Raw genomic sequence first — 17,035 nt, forward strand, 5'->3', positions numbered from 1 at the left:
TGACACAGTGGTCAGTTATCATGTGGATGATATAAATTCTATTGTGCTGAGGACATTTATCTCCGTATCGATCTGGCTTTGCTAGCAAGGATCATCAATTACTAGTCTTCCATAACCATATGATAAATACTGTAATAACAGAATGCCACCAACTCCCATTTTCCCAGTAAATTTCCATATGGTCTCAGTTAGACAAATAAAATGCAGAGAATCTTTTTTAAGATTTTTATTTTATTGCCAAAAATTATACGTGGTATAAAGACCGTGGAGAAAAGCCTGTCTGTCCTAAACAAAGAGTGATGTGCTGGAGGCAGCATGCGTAAGCTCCCTAGGTATTACTGTTATATTTACAGGAATTTTGTGAACTGATTGATGTTTCATAGGTAGCTTGAAATTGGCCACGGTGGGATATTTACACCATGGAAATTAGTGAACAATACAAATCAGCCCCCCATCCCTACCCAGTCAGCTGTTAAACATCACGGCTTGTGGACTAGAAATCTTGGGGAAAACTGACTGCTTGATCATTTGAAAGCACAGATGGGTAGAAATCTCTTTTTTACCACCTTTCCCTTTAATTCTTTATGTCTCATTTCCTGCCTTCTGTTGAATTGATAAAGTTTTCTATAAACCCTTTTTTCCTTCTGTTGGTTTAGAAACTAGACATTGCTTTTCTATAGTTTTAGTAATTACCCTACATGTTTAACATGTTTGCTTAACTCTAAGGTTTCCCGTAGTCCTATCCTTTTTTTTTTAGCACAATAACCTATACATGCCTTAACCACACATTGAACACTGCCCCTCCCCGAATTGTATGATTGCTTAGAGTTAGTTTTTTACATATTTTATCCCAAATAGTTTTTCTTCTTATAGTCAGTTATTTTACCACTTCAGAATGTTTCATGAAATTAATTTTATTTCTAATGAATTTATGCTTCATTTGTTGTTTCAGTGGATTGTCTTTCTTTGCCATAAATTTCTTTATGTGTTTTGAGATGTAGCTGACAGACTCACTGAGGAAGAGGGCGATTTCGTTTTCCCTCTCCCTTTTACTTCCTTTGTGCCCACCTTCCTACTCTCATAATTTCAAAGTAGTGCCTTCTTGACTTTCTGGGTCTTTAGCCCAGAGCCAGGTTTTAGAATGGTATTTTGTGCTCCTGTCCCAGGTTTTATTAAGTATATGGAAGAGCCCATCCCTGTGGCAGCAGAAGGTCCAGCTGCTTATATATCCTTCTACCATCCTAAGCCAGAAGCAGGCTAAAATTCATATACCTGGGGGATGGTCAGCATTACCCCAGGGGGAAATTGCCATGGTTAGAACATAGGGTCATATGACCCCCTCCTCCATCCCATTATTTTCCCAGCCTCTTTTTATCAGCCTAGGAGAACTACCCCAGACACTGGCTTTAAGCAGGAGTCCAACTCTGGACTATGAATGGCTTGGAGCCCTCTTAGTCCTTTTATTCATAAGAGCCAAATTCCCAGCCACTACTACCAGCAGACCCATGACTTTAGTCTAGCTGAATACTTTGCACTTTTTTTTTCTATTCTTATCTGTCAAAATGCTTAGATTTCTTTCTTTCCTAGTAATATATTTTTGGACTTTCTTTTTATATGTGGCCTGTCATTGTTATATGTTTGAAAAAAATATAAGCTTAAAGAGCACACTTGACAGAACATCTCTCACACCTAAAGGTAAAAATTTTTAATTTCAAATGCATTCAATATCTTCTGCTTACCACTGTCCTAAATTATGTTTCTTTAGGAACACCTATTGGTGAGAAAAATGTCCTAAGCTATTAATATGTGACCAAGGCTAACATCTGTAATAAGTGTCCCTGCCCTTACTTTATAGGGAGGAAGCAAAGGTTAGGTCCCAGGCCTCAAACTCTCCCACACCTTGATTTTCACCCATTACACCCACATATTCCCCTAAGGCACCCTTGGCTAGACAATGTTGACGTTAGAAGGAAATAATTGCCTGCTCTGTAGAATGGCGTGTCACTGGCCGTGGTCCTGAAACCGTGAGCCACAAAAAACATAACTGTTCTCCTAATCCTGGCTTCAGAAATGGTCCCTCTTCAACCTTCGGAACCAGATCATGGGGGAGGCAATGGTGGGAACAGGAAAGGTGATGGGAGGGACAGTCAGGAAAGAGGGATAAGCCGAGGTTGTTCCGGGAAAATAACCACTGAAATTGGCAGGCAGGATTTGTTTTGACATTATTTCCATGTATTCAATGAAAAAAGAATGCACATCTAACCATGTAGCTGTCATCATTCACCTTTAACAATCCTAGAATGTTTCTGACAGTTAAAACTTTATTTTTTTTTGGGGGGGGGGTTTATGTGTGTTGGGGGAGAACATTTGATCACTTTTTTCACCTCCATTCTCTTCCTTAATATTATGTTTGAGGTTAAAATTATGAAGAGATTGTTCAAAGATCATGAGTCCTAACATCCTGCTTATAACCAGGTCCATCACATGTTTTGTATTATTGTAAGGACATCACCTCCCCCCTAGAATTCTTGGCTCTTCAAAAGGAACCAATGTTAACTGAGCTCCTGCCATGTGCCAGAAACTGTGCCAGGCATTGGGGATACAAAGCTGGAAAGATACATTTTCTGCTCTCAAGGAACTCAGTTTGAGTGGGAGACAGATGCACAAACAAATAATTTCAGAATGGATTGACCTGCTCCCTTCTCCTCATTATGAAGGTCTATAAAACGCATCATGCTGACATGAAAGTATGAGAGAAAGGGCCTCTGAGTCTTCCTGGGGGAGTCAGAGGAAGCCCCACTTATTCAATTTTGCTATAATGTGCAGGGAGTATGGAGGCAAGAATGCTACTGCATAGATATACAGAATCCAGATCCTGAATGACCACGTGTTAGAGAGTTTTGGCGTATTCTATAAGCAATGAAGAGGCACAGCATGACTGTGAATGAAGAATGACTTACCATGATCTTTGGGGTTATAGAAAGTTTCTGCTCACTGTTTTATGAAGATGACTTGCACTGACTAATTGTGGAGCCGGGGAAGGTAATATGGAAGCTGTTGCTCTAGTTGTAGCACAGAGCTGAATCCTAACCCAGGGGGTCTAGAAACATGTGTGATGGAATATTCTACAATGGCCATATTTCCAAATAAGGTCACATTCTGAAATATTGAGGGTTAGAACTTCAACATATGAAATTTCAGGGGACACAATTCAACCCATAACTTGGAATGGTCAAAGCCAGGCTTTCTGTATGTGTGTGAGAACTGCTTGAGTCTAAGCATTTAATCTCTGGGCCTCTTGTAAAGGCAAGAATTCCCCCAATATTCACTAAAATATGCCTTTTAAATAAATTTCTTCTTTCAATAAAACATTCAATAGTCCTTCACATCAAAAATAAATTATGGGATTTTCCCCTAACTCATTGATATGGTATGATAGCTATAGCATGCATTTGATGAACTTAGGAAGTTCCATATTAAAATACTGGGAGGTTGACAAAATCTGCACATGCACCCAAAAGGAGATGGAAGATCAAGAGACACTATGACAGTGATTCATTCTATTTAAATTGCTGTTATAAATTTTGAATCCATTAAAAAAAAATCCAGCCCTATCCTCATTAGTGCCAAAGGGCTAAGTCTGTTATTTTTATCCCTGCCAGAAACCATCTATGGGCTGGAAGAATGTAGTAATGGTGACATGAGCCTTCATTTCCATTTTTAATTAAAATTTTGATTGACCCAGAGCCAGAATTCCTTCCATAGCAGAGCCTGTGGGAACTCCACAGTGGAAACTATAGTGGCCAGAGAATGCAGGCACAGGCAGGAACCTGGGGGCTTAACATCAAACCAGAAGAACACTGTACTTCTTGGGAGAAGACCCAGGAGGGGTGTTGACCTGGCCACCTTGACCTTATTTATTTGCTTCTCCCTTAACCTTACTTTCCCATTCCGCTACGCCACAGATCAGCTGCCATGGGGATCATGACTGCCCCTCCTTAAGATCCACTTCTGTTGTGACTCCTCACCCTATGTGCCCGCTTTATTGGCTCTCCTCACATCTCTGTTGATGGCACTACTATTGTGAGTTATAATATTCACCATCACTCATATTCGTTGAGCTCTCAGTCTGTATTTCACTTAATCTTGAAACGATCTACTAAATAGCATGATTGCAGACCTTGCTACCTGGCTCTACACTCTCCACTACACTTAGGGAGAGAGCCCTGATACTGACCGAGGCCCATGGCTGCCATTAGAAGACTCCATTTCTTAGGTTCCTTTATAGTTAGTTGTGGCCATGTGATTAAGTTGTAGCTGAGGCTATGTTGTATGAAACTGCCAGAAAGTCTTCTTAACGAAACTTTCATTGATCTCCCCTTCCCTCTGCCTGTAATAAGCATGCAATTGTTGCAGCTACACCAGCCATTTTGGCCCATGAGGTAACCTTGAGAATGGACATCACACTGCGGTGGGCAGCACGAGGACAGGAAGCCGGGAGCCTTGCTATTCCAGCAGTCCATGGGTGGTCTAACTCCAAGCTTATTTTATGTGAGAGGAAAATAAAAGTCTACCGGTGTAAGCCGCCCTTATTTGGAATTTTCCAACACAGCAGACTTAATCTTAATCCCAAGTGGTTATAAATATTAGTGCTCCCATTTTACTGACAAGGAAACTGAGGCTCAGCAAAGTAACTTGTTTAAGGTAAAAAATCTAAGTGGCATTGCTAGAATACAACCTGACTTCAGGTCCTGTGCTCTTAATTTTCCCAACATGTATTCTCTAAAAAGACCTTTCCCCATGCTGAAAATACTGGCATCATGTTTAACGCTTCCCTCTCTGTAGCGCCTGGGCCCTCCCACAGTTAGTTGCCAAGCGCTGTGGGTTCTGCCTTTCAGGGTCCTGGCATCCATTTCCCCTCCCACTGCTCCTTCCCCCTGGAGAAACCTGTGGCAGGCTGACAGCAGGCCGAGGCACTCAGCCTGGACAAGGTATGCCCTGGGATAGGTGGGAGAGGGAGGGCTGTTAACCATGAGTCTGCATTCCAGGCATTGCTTCTGTTTTGGTTACTGCTAAAGATGATTCTCTAAGGAAAGTTTGAGGGGGCAATGTGTTCTGTTGAGAAGGTAGTAAAAGAGTCTCTCTCTCTCTCTCTCTCTCTCTCTCTCTCTCTCTCTCTCTCTCTGTGTGTGTGTGTGTGTGTGTGTGTGTGTGTGTGAGAGAGAGAGAGAGAGAGAGAGAGAGAGAGAGGCCTGAGTGTGAAAAATCTGAGTCTAAATAAAGGGAAGGTGAATAGCAGATTGAATTATTCCAAAAGTGTCAAGGATGAGAAGGTTATTGACACCTCCTTTTTTGTCTGAACAAAAGGTCTCACATGTTTATTATTGAACCTACAAGTGCAGAAGCATAGGAATGTGGACAAAAAGGGGGCCACATTTTGACAAGCTCAGAGGAGGCCTGCATGGTGGGCCATACACACTCAGAGACCGAGAGTAACCACATAGGATGGTCTGAAATTAAAACTTCCTAACGAAAAGCGAGTCACGGCAGGTAGTCATGTCCTAGCCTGGTGTCTTCCCTGACAAAGCTCAATCTTTACCTTAACTGAGCCTGTATATTGTCTTTTTGCATCTACAATAACATACCTTTGGAGTATCAGGGTAATTTCCTTTTTCAGACCCCAGAACACAATCACTGTACCAGAGCCTGAGCCCACGGATCCCCTCATTGTTATTTTTACCGTGTTAATTGTTAACTGTTAACTATCCTCTACCTACCAATGTAACTCTATAAAGCAGGTATTCTCAGCTCCAATCTGACAAACGAGAACCCAGGGTCAGGGAGGTTAAATATCTTCCCCCGGGTTGCACAGTGAGTGAGGGACACAGCTGGTTGCACACACAGCTCTGCCACAGCTGCCTCTGCTTGATGAGGAGCCATGTTGCCGTCTGGGAGGGTGGACAGGCTGTGGGCAGATGTGAGTCACCCTCCCACCCCCACCCACACACAGACAGCACAGAGCTCACCATCACTTCTGGTTACTTCATCTGCAGACACTTTGATTTACATTATAAAATGCAAGTACGATTTTTTTTTTTTAAAGAAAGAAAAGCCAGTATGGGGTAAATGTTACAGAATATCACTTAGACTAAACCTACCTGAAAGTCACCTAACATAATGTGCCACAAGCACTGATATGAAATCTATGACATATGCTACAGATCTGGTCTCTCACAAGATCTCAAACCAGCATTTGTTGGGAAATAAACAGAATATGCTGACCAGAGTCTGGATTACCCACTTGACTATGCCTTCTACTATGCATTTTGGATGAGCCTAAAACCCTCATTGTCATGGTTCCAAGGACGGCAGTATATTCCAGGTTTACGTGGATACTGCACCGGGTTTCAAACTTCAAGACACAGGGAGCCACTTCGTGGTTTACACCATGATACAATCAGATTTTGTTGGGTTGGTTCATAAGTGGGGGATAAGTCAGATCTTGGTGTCTTTAGGTGATCTGTTAGGTCATCTAAATCAAATTCTTTTCAGGGAGATATAACCTTGAAACACACAGCTTTATTTGTTCTCATGAAGGTGAAAAAAAATCCCAATTTTTCAAAATAAGAATAAAGTTGGGTTGCCTTAATAGGTATAGTGATCAATATATGTTGAGGAAAGAGGAGAATTGGGGGGCTTTTTAATTTGATTTTTTTTTTGGCTTCTCCATGAATTTATTTTAATTCACTAATTCCCTGTGGCTCAAGAGATGCTAATTAATTCAAGAAGCCATAATAGCTAATCATTGGCTAAATACATCTAAAATGGAGAGTCTGTCACTGGAGATACGGCTGCTCATTTGAATTAAAATTGCCAATTGTGAAGTAATGCAAATAAAGGTTATTGCATCCTTCTACTCCAGGAAGTATTAACCCTTTGCAAGGCTACCTTGAGAATACAAGACTTAAAAAGCCAAAAATATTTGTGAAACTTAATCAATCACAAGTTAGAATATTTATCATTCCAAGTGTGCTGCTCATTGACAGCATAACTCCATGCAATTAAGCTGCTTTGAAAACACAAAATGGACAATGGCGAAGAGCTGACAGTTGTTGCCTTGAAGGGAATACAATCAACGTCAACAAAACAACCACCCCCAAATGGTTACTTTTGTAAACATTGAGGCCTAGAAAAAAAGGAAATATTCCAGGTTTCAATTTTTAAGGAATAAATTTATGCAAATATGCATTCATTTTAGTAGTTTTGCAGCTCAGAGTGACCTCACCTTGTTAACCTTCAGTGCAACTGCTTGTAGCTATTTGAATGTCATTTGGAGGCGATACTGTTTTAATAATCTGGTTATTATTTAACAGAAAAGAAGTGAAGGGAAGACTAGATAATATAGGCACACCATTTTTATAGCTCTGCTAATTTAACATTCTCCAAGTCTGTTCCCTGCTGATCAACAGGGGAAGGGACTGGACAAAGGCAGTTTGAATGCATGCCCAGTAAAGTCTGCGTGACATGGGGAGGTGTTTACCTTTCTGTCAATCACACCTGGGAATAGATCATTGGCCAGAATAGGTGTGACCACTGCAAGGCTTGAAACCTGAATATTTAAACTTCTGAACAAAGAAAATTCGTGCTCTTGGCTCTTGGCCCTCTTGGGACTCCTGTTGCACTCTCCTGCATTCACCCACAGCCATGTGGGCCCATACAACGGACTAATGGATTTTAACTAATCGGATGCTGAACTACACCTGGCTGCAGCATGGAAAGGAAACTCTAGACACTGGCTTTGCTAAACCCACAGTTGCCCCTCTTTCAGGACTGATTTAAGGGAAATGGGACATTGGAAACTGAGGAATATAACTCCATGCCAATAAAAACCATTCATTCTCTGGTGCAAATCTTACAAAATTCATTTTCTAAAGATATTAGCAGCCCTGCGCATGAATCTGTGTGCCAGTAGCTTGCTGCTGCCCTCCAGTAGCTCTCCGCCCACTGCCCCGCCCTCCTGTAGCTCCCCCTTCCTCCCCCAACCCCCCCCCCCCCCCCGCCCCATAGCTTGCTGCCTGCCCCTCCTGTTGCTCTCCACCGCCTGCTTGTAGCTTGCTGCCCCACCCTCCTGCTGATGCGTGATCTGGTCATTACATGGTTGCATATTCCATATTTATTATATACGATAAGAATCCCACTCCCAGGAGTGAGGGGGAAATCCGACTCTCCAATAACATAGGGATAGCAAAGACCACCTCAATATTTCATGAGTAAAAGGCAGGGCTTGGCCACAAAGCTAACTTTAGGAAATAGACACACCTGCACACTTAGTCCACCAAGCCAGCCAACTCAGGCAAGTACAGTTTGTAAGGGCAACCATATAGTTCAAGTCATCACTAAGTCCAAGGCTGAGCAGCCATAGTGTTCTTGATGGCTTTGCCCTTGACTAGGAGGAATCCATCTTTATTGTCTCACTAATCATCAGCTCAAGGGTCATTAATGATAAAGTTATAAATCTAATCCTATATAATAAAGAGGTAATATGAAACTGGCCCCATGTGGTCACAAGATGGCCACCACAAGATGGCCAGTAGGGGAGGGCAGTTAGGGGCAACCAGGCCTGCAGGGGAGGGCAGTTGGGGGCAATTGGGCCAGCAGGGGAGCAATTAGGTGTCAAACAGGCTGACAGTGGAGTGGTTAGGAGGTGATCAGGCTGGCAGGCAGAAGGGGTTAGGGGCAATCAGGCAGGCAGGAGGTGAGGGGTTGGGAGCCAGCAGGCCTGGATTGTGAGAGGGATGTTCGACTGCCAGTTTAGGTAGGGATCAGGCCTAAATGGGCAGTTGGACATCCCTCTAGGGGTCCCAGATTGGAGAGGGTGCATGCTGGGCTGAATTTCGTGCACCAAGCCTCTAGTTCCTAATAAAACCCCAAAAGTTTTAGAGATAAAATGAAAGAGCATATTTCACAGATACCCTTTGACCAATGGTTGGGAAGTATTTCTGTAGTTTAGATCTGAAATTAGTTTGAACTTAAAAAAAAAAATAAGTAGCCCTAACCGGTTTGGCTCAGTAGATAGAGCGTTGGCCTGCGGACTCAAGGGTTCCAGGTTCGATTCCTGTCAAGGGCATGTACCTTGGTTGCGGGCACATCCCCAGTAGGGAATGTGCAGGACGCAGCTGATCGATGTTTCTAACTCTCTCCCTTCCTCTCTGTAAAAAATCAATAAAATATATTTTTTTAAAAAAAATAAGTGACAGCTATTAAAAGGAAGGTGAATTTGGCAAGGGAAAATTATTGTTACCTTATCAAGAGGCTACTTCTGAATGGAGCATCCTGACAAAACACAAGTCTGGCTGGGACTTGAACCAGATAAACTTGTTATGCAAATAGCTTTAGCCACAGGGGAAAGGGCTGATAATGAAATCACTACAAAGCCAGCCACACATTATAGAAGTGACAAAAAACATTGGGCAGGGTCTTAGCATATGGATAAAAAAGGAGTGCAGACTTTATGTGAGCATCATGTTTAATTTATCATAACTAAGCTGTCAGGAGTCATGCTTTGACAAAAGCATAACTAACACATATAAATGAGTCAATTATCACTAACGACCAAAGGTTCAGAACCAAACAGGCTAATGTTTCTTTACTCTCTTTTTCTCAACCCCCAAACAGGTTTGCTAATAGGATTTCAGACCCTCTTAAAATCTCTCCTGTCTCCAAATTAAGAAGGCTGGAAACAGATCTGAAAAATATTAGGCCACATCTCAGCACTCACGTCGCCCCTCCCCTTCTCTCTCACCCCAAGCAAACATATCAGTCAGTAGTCGTTGGAGACAGGATACTGAACCTTTTAAGCTGTTAAAGAATTCCTATTACTCTTTAGAAAGAACCAGTTTACTTTAAATACAATGCACCACAGCCCAGTCTATGAGAACTGAAGCAATTATCTGGATAATTCAGGCTAGAAACTCTTTTCCTAAAATTACCAGATAATCATCTTCCCCACCCCAGGCCCACCAATCATAAAAAGCTTATAATATGAAGATCTTTTTTTTTTTTTAAGTCAGATAAGTGTGTGTGTGTGTGTGTGTGTGTGTGTGTGTGTGTGTGTGTGTTTATTGATTTGAGAGAGGAAGGGAGAGGGATAGAGAGATAGAAACATTGGTGAAAGAGAAACGTAAGTAAGTGGGCAGCCTCCTGCATGCCCCTACTGGGGATTGAGCCCGAAACCCTGACTGGGAATCGAACTGGTAACGTCTTAGTTCATGGGTCAATGCTCAACTACTGAGCCACACCAGCCGGGCTAATCTGAATATCTTAATCCTCCATCCTTCTTCCCTATCCCTTCCAATATGAACAAAATATGTATAAAAACAAACCAAGGTTCTCTTTAAATAGACAGTTCTAACCCAGTGAGTATCTCTGTTTATATTTAATTAGAGATTTGAATAAATAGAATGAAATAGTAAAGTTAAAGAGCATTTGGTGGCCTAGGGTAGGTAGGCTCATCTATGAAACCAGAGGATATTATTTGGGAATAATGGGCAGGTTTCTACCTAAAAAGATAAAACACAATAAATTAGTCCCTAATCTCAAGAGTTACAGTCCCAAAAATCAGGTAAACGGAGAATTGGTGGATGAGGAATCTAAGATGTAATGGGGAAAATAGGATTGGCTGGCTGAGGTCAGGAGAGCATTTATGAACGCCTCTTATATGTAATATTTTCGCTAATAAAACCAATAAATAGAACTCGTAAATAAAGAGAAGATTGATGACATATTTTTCAGATCTTAAATTAGTAGTAAGGCACACAATCACTTAATTTCTATTTATTTTCCTTGGTTCATTAGGACTTTTCCAGACTCTCCCTCCCCTGCAGTTTCAACAATTGTTTTCTGTGTTTAGTCTTCCATTCTAGGATCAAGACTCTTCTAAATCTACAGCAACTCAAAATGAGTGCATCTGGAATTCTCAGAGTTAGGAAAAACATAAGCAGATTTAAGTGGGCATATAAAAGGGGTTTCCATAAAGAAAAATCAATGGTTGAAAGAGATTTCTATGCTGTGATTTACCCTGAAAGTCCCACCCCATCATCAAGTACATACCTTTATTCCCAAATCCATCCAAATAATGCCATCTTGGCTTAACACAAACATTTTCTGGAAAAAGTATACAGAAGCCAAACTTTGGTGAGTCAAGTCACATTTTAGAGGCATCATGAGACCTTGGTACAGGAAGGCATATTTGTGAATATGTAATGGGTTTTTCTAGGCCAACAGTTTAGAGAAGGTCAATCAAGGGCATCTCTGTGCAGCAGTGGAGTGAAAAGGAAAACTTTGGATCCAGGCTTTGCCAGCAAAATCATTGGAAGCTTAGCGACCAGATTTCTCTCCCTGGGCTGATCAGAAATGTGTTCCCAGGCACCAAGGTGCCATTAGCTCTCCCGTTCCCTCTACCTCCTCATTTGGTTCCTAAATCTGAGAAGGTGGCTCTTCCTCTGTTCCTATGTGAGCATCATCCATCCTGCTATATCTGTTGTTCCTCTTAACATCACCCTTGACTTGTGACTACTGTACTCTGCAGTCATTGCAGGAACATCAGAGTGGGGACAGAAGGGGGCAGGAAAGATCCTCCATCCCTGGTCTTGAACTTATGGTCATATTTCAACCTGGCCCTCCTTGGGAGAGTTCTTGGAGTTCCTTACTGCTCCTCTCTCCTGAAGAAGATGACACAAATCCAGGAGGGACTGGACAAGGGACCCGAAATTATGTTACATTAAAAAGGAAAGTGAACTGCTCTTTATATGAAATCCTTGAGGCCAAATATGTTTTGGAATTTAGAATTTTATCAAATTTTACAAAAGTGAACCAGTGCATTTACTGTATGTTATGTAACGTCCCCAGCAGGATCTGGGGCAGTACACTATAATCAAACCCATTAATATATCTGCAGCAATTCACATGAATATTCACACTGAGTGAGATAAATAACGACTATAAATAACTCAACTTCAGTGTCGGTCACGTGTTGCCATCAGATCAGTTCACATAAGGTCAGGGCTTGCAGCTAAATGATTCAAATAGAAAAAACTTTCATTTTTCAGAGCTCTTTGGAGTTTGGAATTGTGGACAAGGGACTGTTGATCTGTACTGTGACTGATTAAGGAAGATGATCAAGAGACCCAGTTTGCTTCATGGCCCTGCCTCTTTGTGGAAGCATGCAGACATATGTTAGAGAAATTTGTATTGACCCTTCCCTACTGTTTTCTAGCTATTTTGGTCACTTCTTTTTCTTCCCATGACCTCTGAACAACTTGTTTGATATGCTAGTCACGGAGGGCACCTCTTTCCAGATCCCGTGCCTGGTCTAAATTCCTGCCCCACCGTTCACCAGGCCCCTGGCTTAGGGTCCCCTCCAGCACACTGAGCATCTTCCCCAGACTGGGGACCAGTGTAGTCCTCTGCCCGGGGCCTGGCCAAAAGCTCATGCTGCCAGCACTGAGTCATCAGCCCATTGGTGGAGGTGGTGGTCTGCTCCTGTCTTAGTCCCATTCCATCGGGCCTACTTCCTGGTAGCACAGCTCCCACCAAGTACATCACCCATCAGTTGGGTTTTCATCTTGTTCTGCACGCCTGGAGCCATGCCTGGGGCTCTTCACCTGGGTGCCTTGGGCCTGAGATCCTACTTTGCCCCCTCAATTGCCATGGAAACTAGAGCCCTGCTCCCAGACCACAGATCCTAGAGCAAAGTCCACCTTCCACCCTGCAAAATGCTGCTGAAGGCTGCCATCTTCTATGTCCTCTCTGGTCCCAGTGTGGGCATCAAATTTGACAATATTTGTCCCAGAAAGAGTAGATTCTCAGATAAATGTGATCCATATGATAAGGAGGAGGATCATAGCCAAGACTCAAATGGAACTCCTTATTTTTCAAATCCTACAGAGGCATCTTCTGTCATTTACTGGAACAAATTACATGTCATAACGTGCTAGAAGGCATAACAACTTTTGGCACCAAGTAAATTCCACAGCTTAGATTTCTCCAATCACTGTCCAAGGCTTTGCTGGATAAGCAATTTTCAGGGGAAGAAATACTCACTGTGAAATAAAGTGGTTGAATTCCTCACACCATTTTTCCGGATGAAGTAAAGTAGGTGGAGGATTTCTGAAAAACAAAAGCAATTTTTTTTTCTTACATAAAAAAGTGTTCAGTTAAAGACAAACTATCAACTTGCCTACTGATATTGTTCTAAATAGCTCGGATAAAATCTACTCTGTTTCTTCCTGGGTGAGAGCCATTCATTAGCAGTAAATTATAAAGTGCCAGCCCATATTTATTTAGTCCTTCATTTTCATTGATTTGGGGTCTTCTAAGTCAACAGCTTTCGGTAAGACCTGTCAGAGTTACCTAGAGCAGGAACATTCCTCAGGGGGCAGACACTCTGAGGGGCGAGGCAAGCACACAACTACTCCAATTGAGAGCTGAGTATTACTAGTACCATAAGAAAGCGATAAAACTAGTGCTAGGGGCTTTAGAGAAATAGACTTTTAATTTTGTAGGATTTTCAGATCATTCTGCTACCATTTGATACATTTAAAGTATACTCACAAATTCAACAGCCACATTTTAAATTATTTCCTATATGTCAACTTTGCAATAAGCAATGGAGAAAGCAAAACAGCTAAGACAATGTTCCCAGAGAGGTCCCTGGGCAGAGATGGGGACAGACAGCTAACTAATTATTGGAGGCCCAAGAGAACCAGAGAAGTGCAGAAAGACTGTGGTAACCAGACCACTTCCTGATGAAAAGGCAGGAAAAGGGGGAAGGGAAGGGCCCTTCATTTGACTGAATATTTACACAAAGACATTCAATTTTATTTGTTTATTTATTTATTTTAATAAATAATTTGTGTCTTCTTTTTTATTGATGAGAGAGAGAGAGAGAGAGAGAGAGAGAGAGAGAGAGAGAAAGAGAGAGAAAGAGAGAGAGAGAACATTGATTGGTTGCCTCCACATGCGCCCTGACCAGGGATGGAACCTACAACCTGGGTATGTGCCCTGACCATGAATCGAACCTACGACCTCTTGGTGTACAGGATGATGTTCCAACCAACTGAGCCACCCGGCCAGGGCAAGGCATTCATATAGAGAGAGAGGGAGGGAGAGGGAGAGAGAGATAGAAACATTAATGATGAGAGAGAATCATTGACTGGCTGCTCCATTTCCCAATGGGGATGGAATCTGCAACCCAGGCATGTGCCCTTACTGGGAATCAAACCATGACCTCCTGGTTCATAGGTCAACACTCAACCACTGAGCAACACCAGCCTGGCAAGACATACATTTTTTAAATAGAAGTGACATTATCTTTGATGGGGGCCTAAGTTTTGCCACCCCCAAATATGCCTTTTGGGACATTGATTTTAAGCTTTATTAAGAAACAAGACTCAGAAAGAACACTTGACCCTTCTCCTTTTCCTACTTGAAGAATTCAGATAGAAAAATCTGCTTAAAGGAAGGGAGCATCACCTTAGCATCATAACATAAACTAAACGAGGCAGCCAAGGAGAAATCTAGCAAAGCCTCCCTGTCGAACTTTCCTCTGTGTGCACCTGTTTCTGGGTGGCCCAGCAAACATTTGCTCACCACATGTTTGCTCCTTCCCGTCTACCTGTAAATCACCTGCTTTCTCTTTAAAACCCAAGACCCCTTCCCACTCTCCTTTGTCCAGAATGGCACAATGCCTCCTTGGGTCTCATATTCTTATGGCACCCCGACATGTCCATCATAATACATTTTGGACATTTTATTTTGCTAATATGTCTGTGTTAATGTGATTATTATCTCTTGCTAATATGTCTGTGTTAATGGACCCGCATGCCACGGTCCAGCTAGAAGAACTTAAAAGGTGGGAGAAAAGTTTTGCGGGTTTTTTGTGCTCCCACATCTTTAATGCAAGTTTTTTCTAGCCATAAATGAAAATAGGCACTTATGGACAAGTCAAGTTCATAAAAGAAGAAAGGTACATTTCTGCACACCAGAAATTTGACTGTAAACCCATTATATGTGATCTTTGTTTTCACCTGGGTTTTAGCTACTTCCTGAAGCCATAGATTGTTCAGCTTCAATGGGTAGAAAAATAAGAGCAGTAAGAATAACCAGGAATAAAAACTATATCAGATAATGTGATTGCAAACTGCCTCTCAATAACCATTCTCTTCTCATTTCTTAAAATTTTTATTCTGGCAAAATGCTGTCATATAGAGACTACATTTTCCTGACTTCCTTGCAGCTAAATGTGGCCATGGGACTGACTTCTGGGCAATGATAAATAAGTAAAATTGTTCTATGGTGTTTCCAGAAAGTCTTTTTGAGAGAAAGGAGATATGGCATATTTCTTCTTCCCTCTTTCTGCTTTCTGGAGCATAGATGTGATGGCTGGAACTTGAGCAGCCATTTTGGACATGAGGTTAACGTGAAAATGAAAGTATAGCAAATAATATATATATATATATAAAACCCTAATATGCAAATAGACTGAACGAACAGCAGAACAACCGAACAACAGGTTGCTATGACGTGCACTGGCCACAAGGGGACACGCATGGAACATGGCGGGCGTTGGTTGCGGCAGGATGGTGGAGCAGGTGAGCAGGGGCGCCAGACCAAGGTGGGGCACCGGTCACTGTCATCGGGGTGAGCCTCTGGTGGTTACTGAAAATTCTTTGCTCCTGCATGCCACGGTCCTGCCCGGCGCTCGCACCTGCTGCCAGCGCCAGCCCCGCTCGCACCCGTTGCCGGCACCTGGCACCAGTCCCAATCACTCAGCGCTGTCAACGGGTGCAAGCAGCAGCTGCTGGCCCCGATCGCCCCTCAGAGCTTCTCCACCTCCCCCTGCTCCTGAGGGGTGATCGGGGCAGCAGCTGCCACTCACACCCACTGACTACACCAGCCCCACTCGCACCCACTGCTGGTGCCAGCCCCAATTGCTCCACACCATCAGCGGGTGTGAGCGGGGCCAGTGCCTTCAGCACATGTGAGCAGCAGGGGTTGGAGTGGGGCTGCCGGCAGATAAGGGACCAGAAGCCACAGCGGGAGGGGCTGGGTGGGGGCGCAGAGGATGGGCCAAGACCCACCCCTGTGCCCACTGCAGCCTTGGGGCCCACAGTTCCTTTCAAGGTGCACAAATTCATGCATTGGGCCCCTAGTACAGATAGAAAATGTATTCCTGTTGATACTGTAAAGCTGCCATACCAGCTCTAGACTACTTCCCCAGTCTTCCTTAAAGAAGAGAGAAATAAACTTTCATTTTCTTTAACCCACTCTTATAGGCAATTAATCCTAATTGAGCCCAAAATATTTCAGAGTATTATCCTATCACACAGAACACAATTTGATAAATGATATAATAGAAGCACAAGCACAAAGTTCTGTGGAAACAGAACTAAGGGGGCAATTTATCCAATGTTGAGTGTCCCAAAGAGTTTATAAGGAAGAAGAACTTGAGATGACCCCTAAAGATTAGGTTGGATTTTTCAAGATAAAGAAGGAGAGGGAAACCATTTCAGGCTTAGAAAACAACATGTAGGAAGTCACAGAAATAGTTTTAAAAGTCTGGTAGATCAAAGAATGTGAGTAATTTGGGGGGCTAGGCTATATAACCTTTTGAGTCTGGAGAGACAGCAGGAGGCAAGGACGAGATGGGAAGAAAAAATGATAAGAGAGGAAGTATATGATTTCCCTGTACTGCATGATTATTTAATTATCCTTCAGATCATCTGACTCAAAGATGCAAAGGAGAATCATCCGTGAACCGAGCTAGAAAGAGTAGCAGTTAAAGGTTGCCCTTCAGTTATTCTGGAGGCTTCCTCTTTATCTCATTCATTCTCTTCAACAAGCCCTCGTCTTTCCTAGTATTTTTTAAATAACAAAAGCACAGTCATATAACTTCGGCTGCAACACTGGTTGTGCTGACCTGTTCTTACTGGCGCCAGCCTCTGAGGTTGCGCATCCATGTCCTCCCAGCTCACCT

At 42.6% G+C, this 17,035-nt stretch overlaps 1 protein-coding gene across 1 annotated transcript in view; it reads right to left on the minus strand.

Moving 5' to 3' along the window:
• MYO3B (myosin IIIB) overlaps positions 1-17,035 on the minus strand; it is a gene marked incomplete at its 3' end in the record, with an annotated part of 367,317 nt that overhangs the window by 258,530 nt on the left and 91,752 nt on the right. The window contains exon 7 of the mRNA XM_079782950.1: positions 13,102-13,167. Coding sequence (XP_079639076.1) covers positions 13,102-13,167 — 66 coding nt within the window. The remainder of the gene's footprint in view (positions 1-13,101; positions 13,168-17,035) is intronic.

The sequence above is a fragment of the Cnephaeus nilssonii genome, assembly GCF_951640355.1.
Source record: "Cnephaeus nilssonii genome assembly, chromosome: 10".
Taxonomy (NCBI): domain Eukaryota; kingdom Metazoa; phylum Chordata; class Mammalia; order Chiroptera; family Vespertilionidae; genus Cnephaeus; species Cnephaeus nilssonii.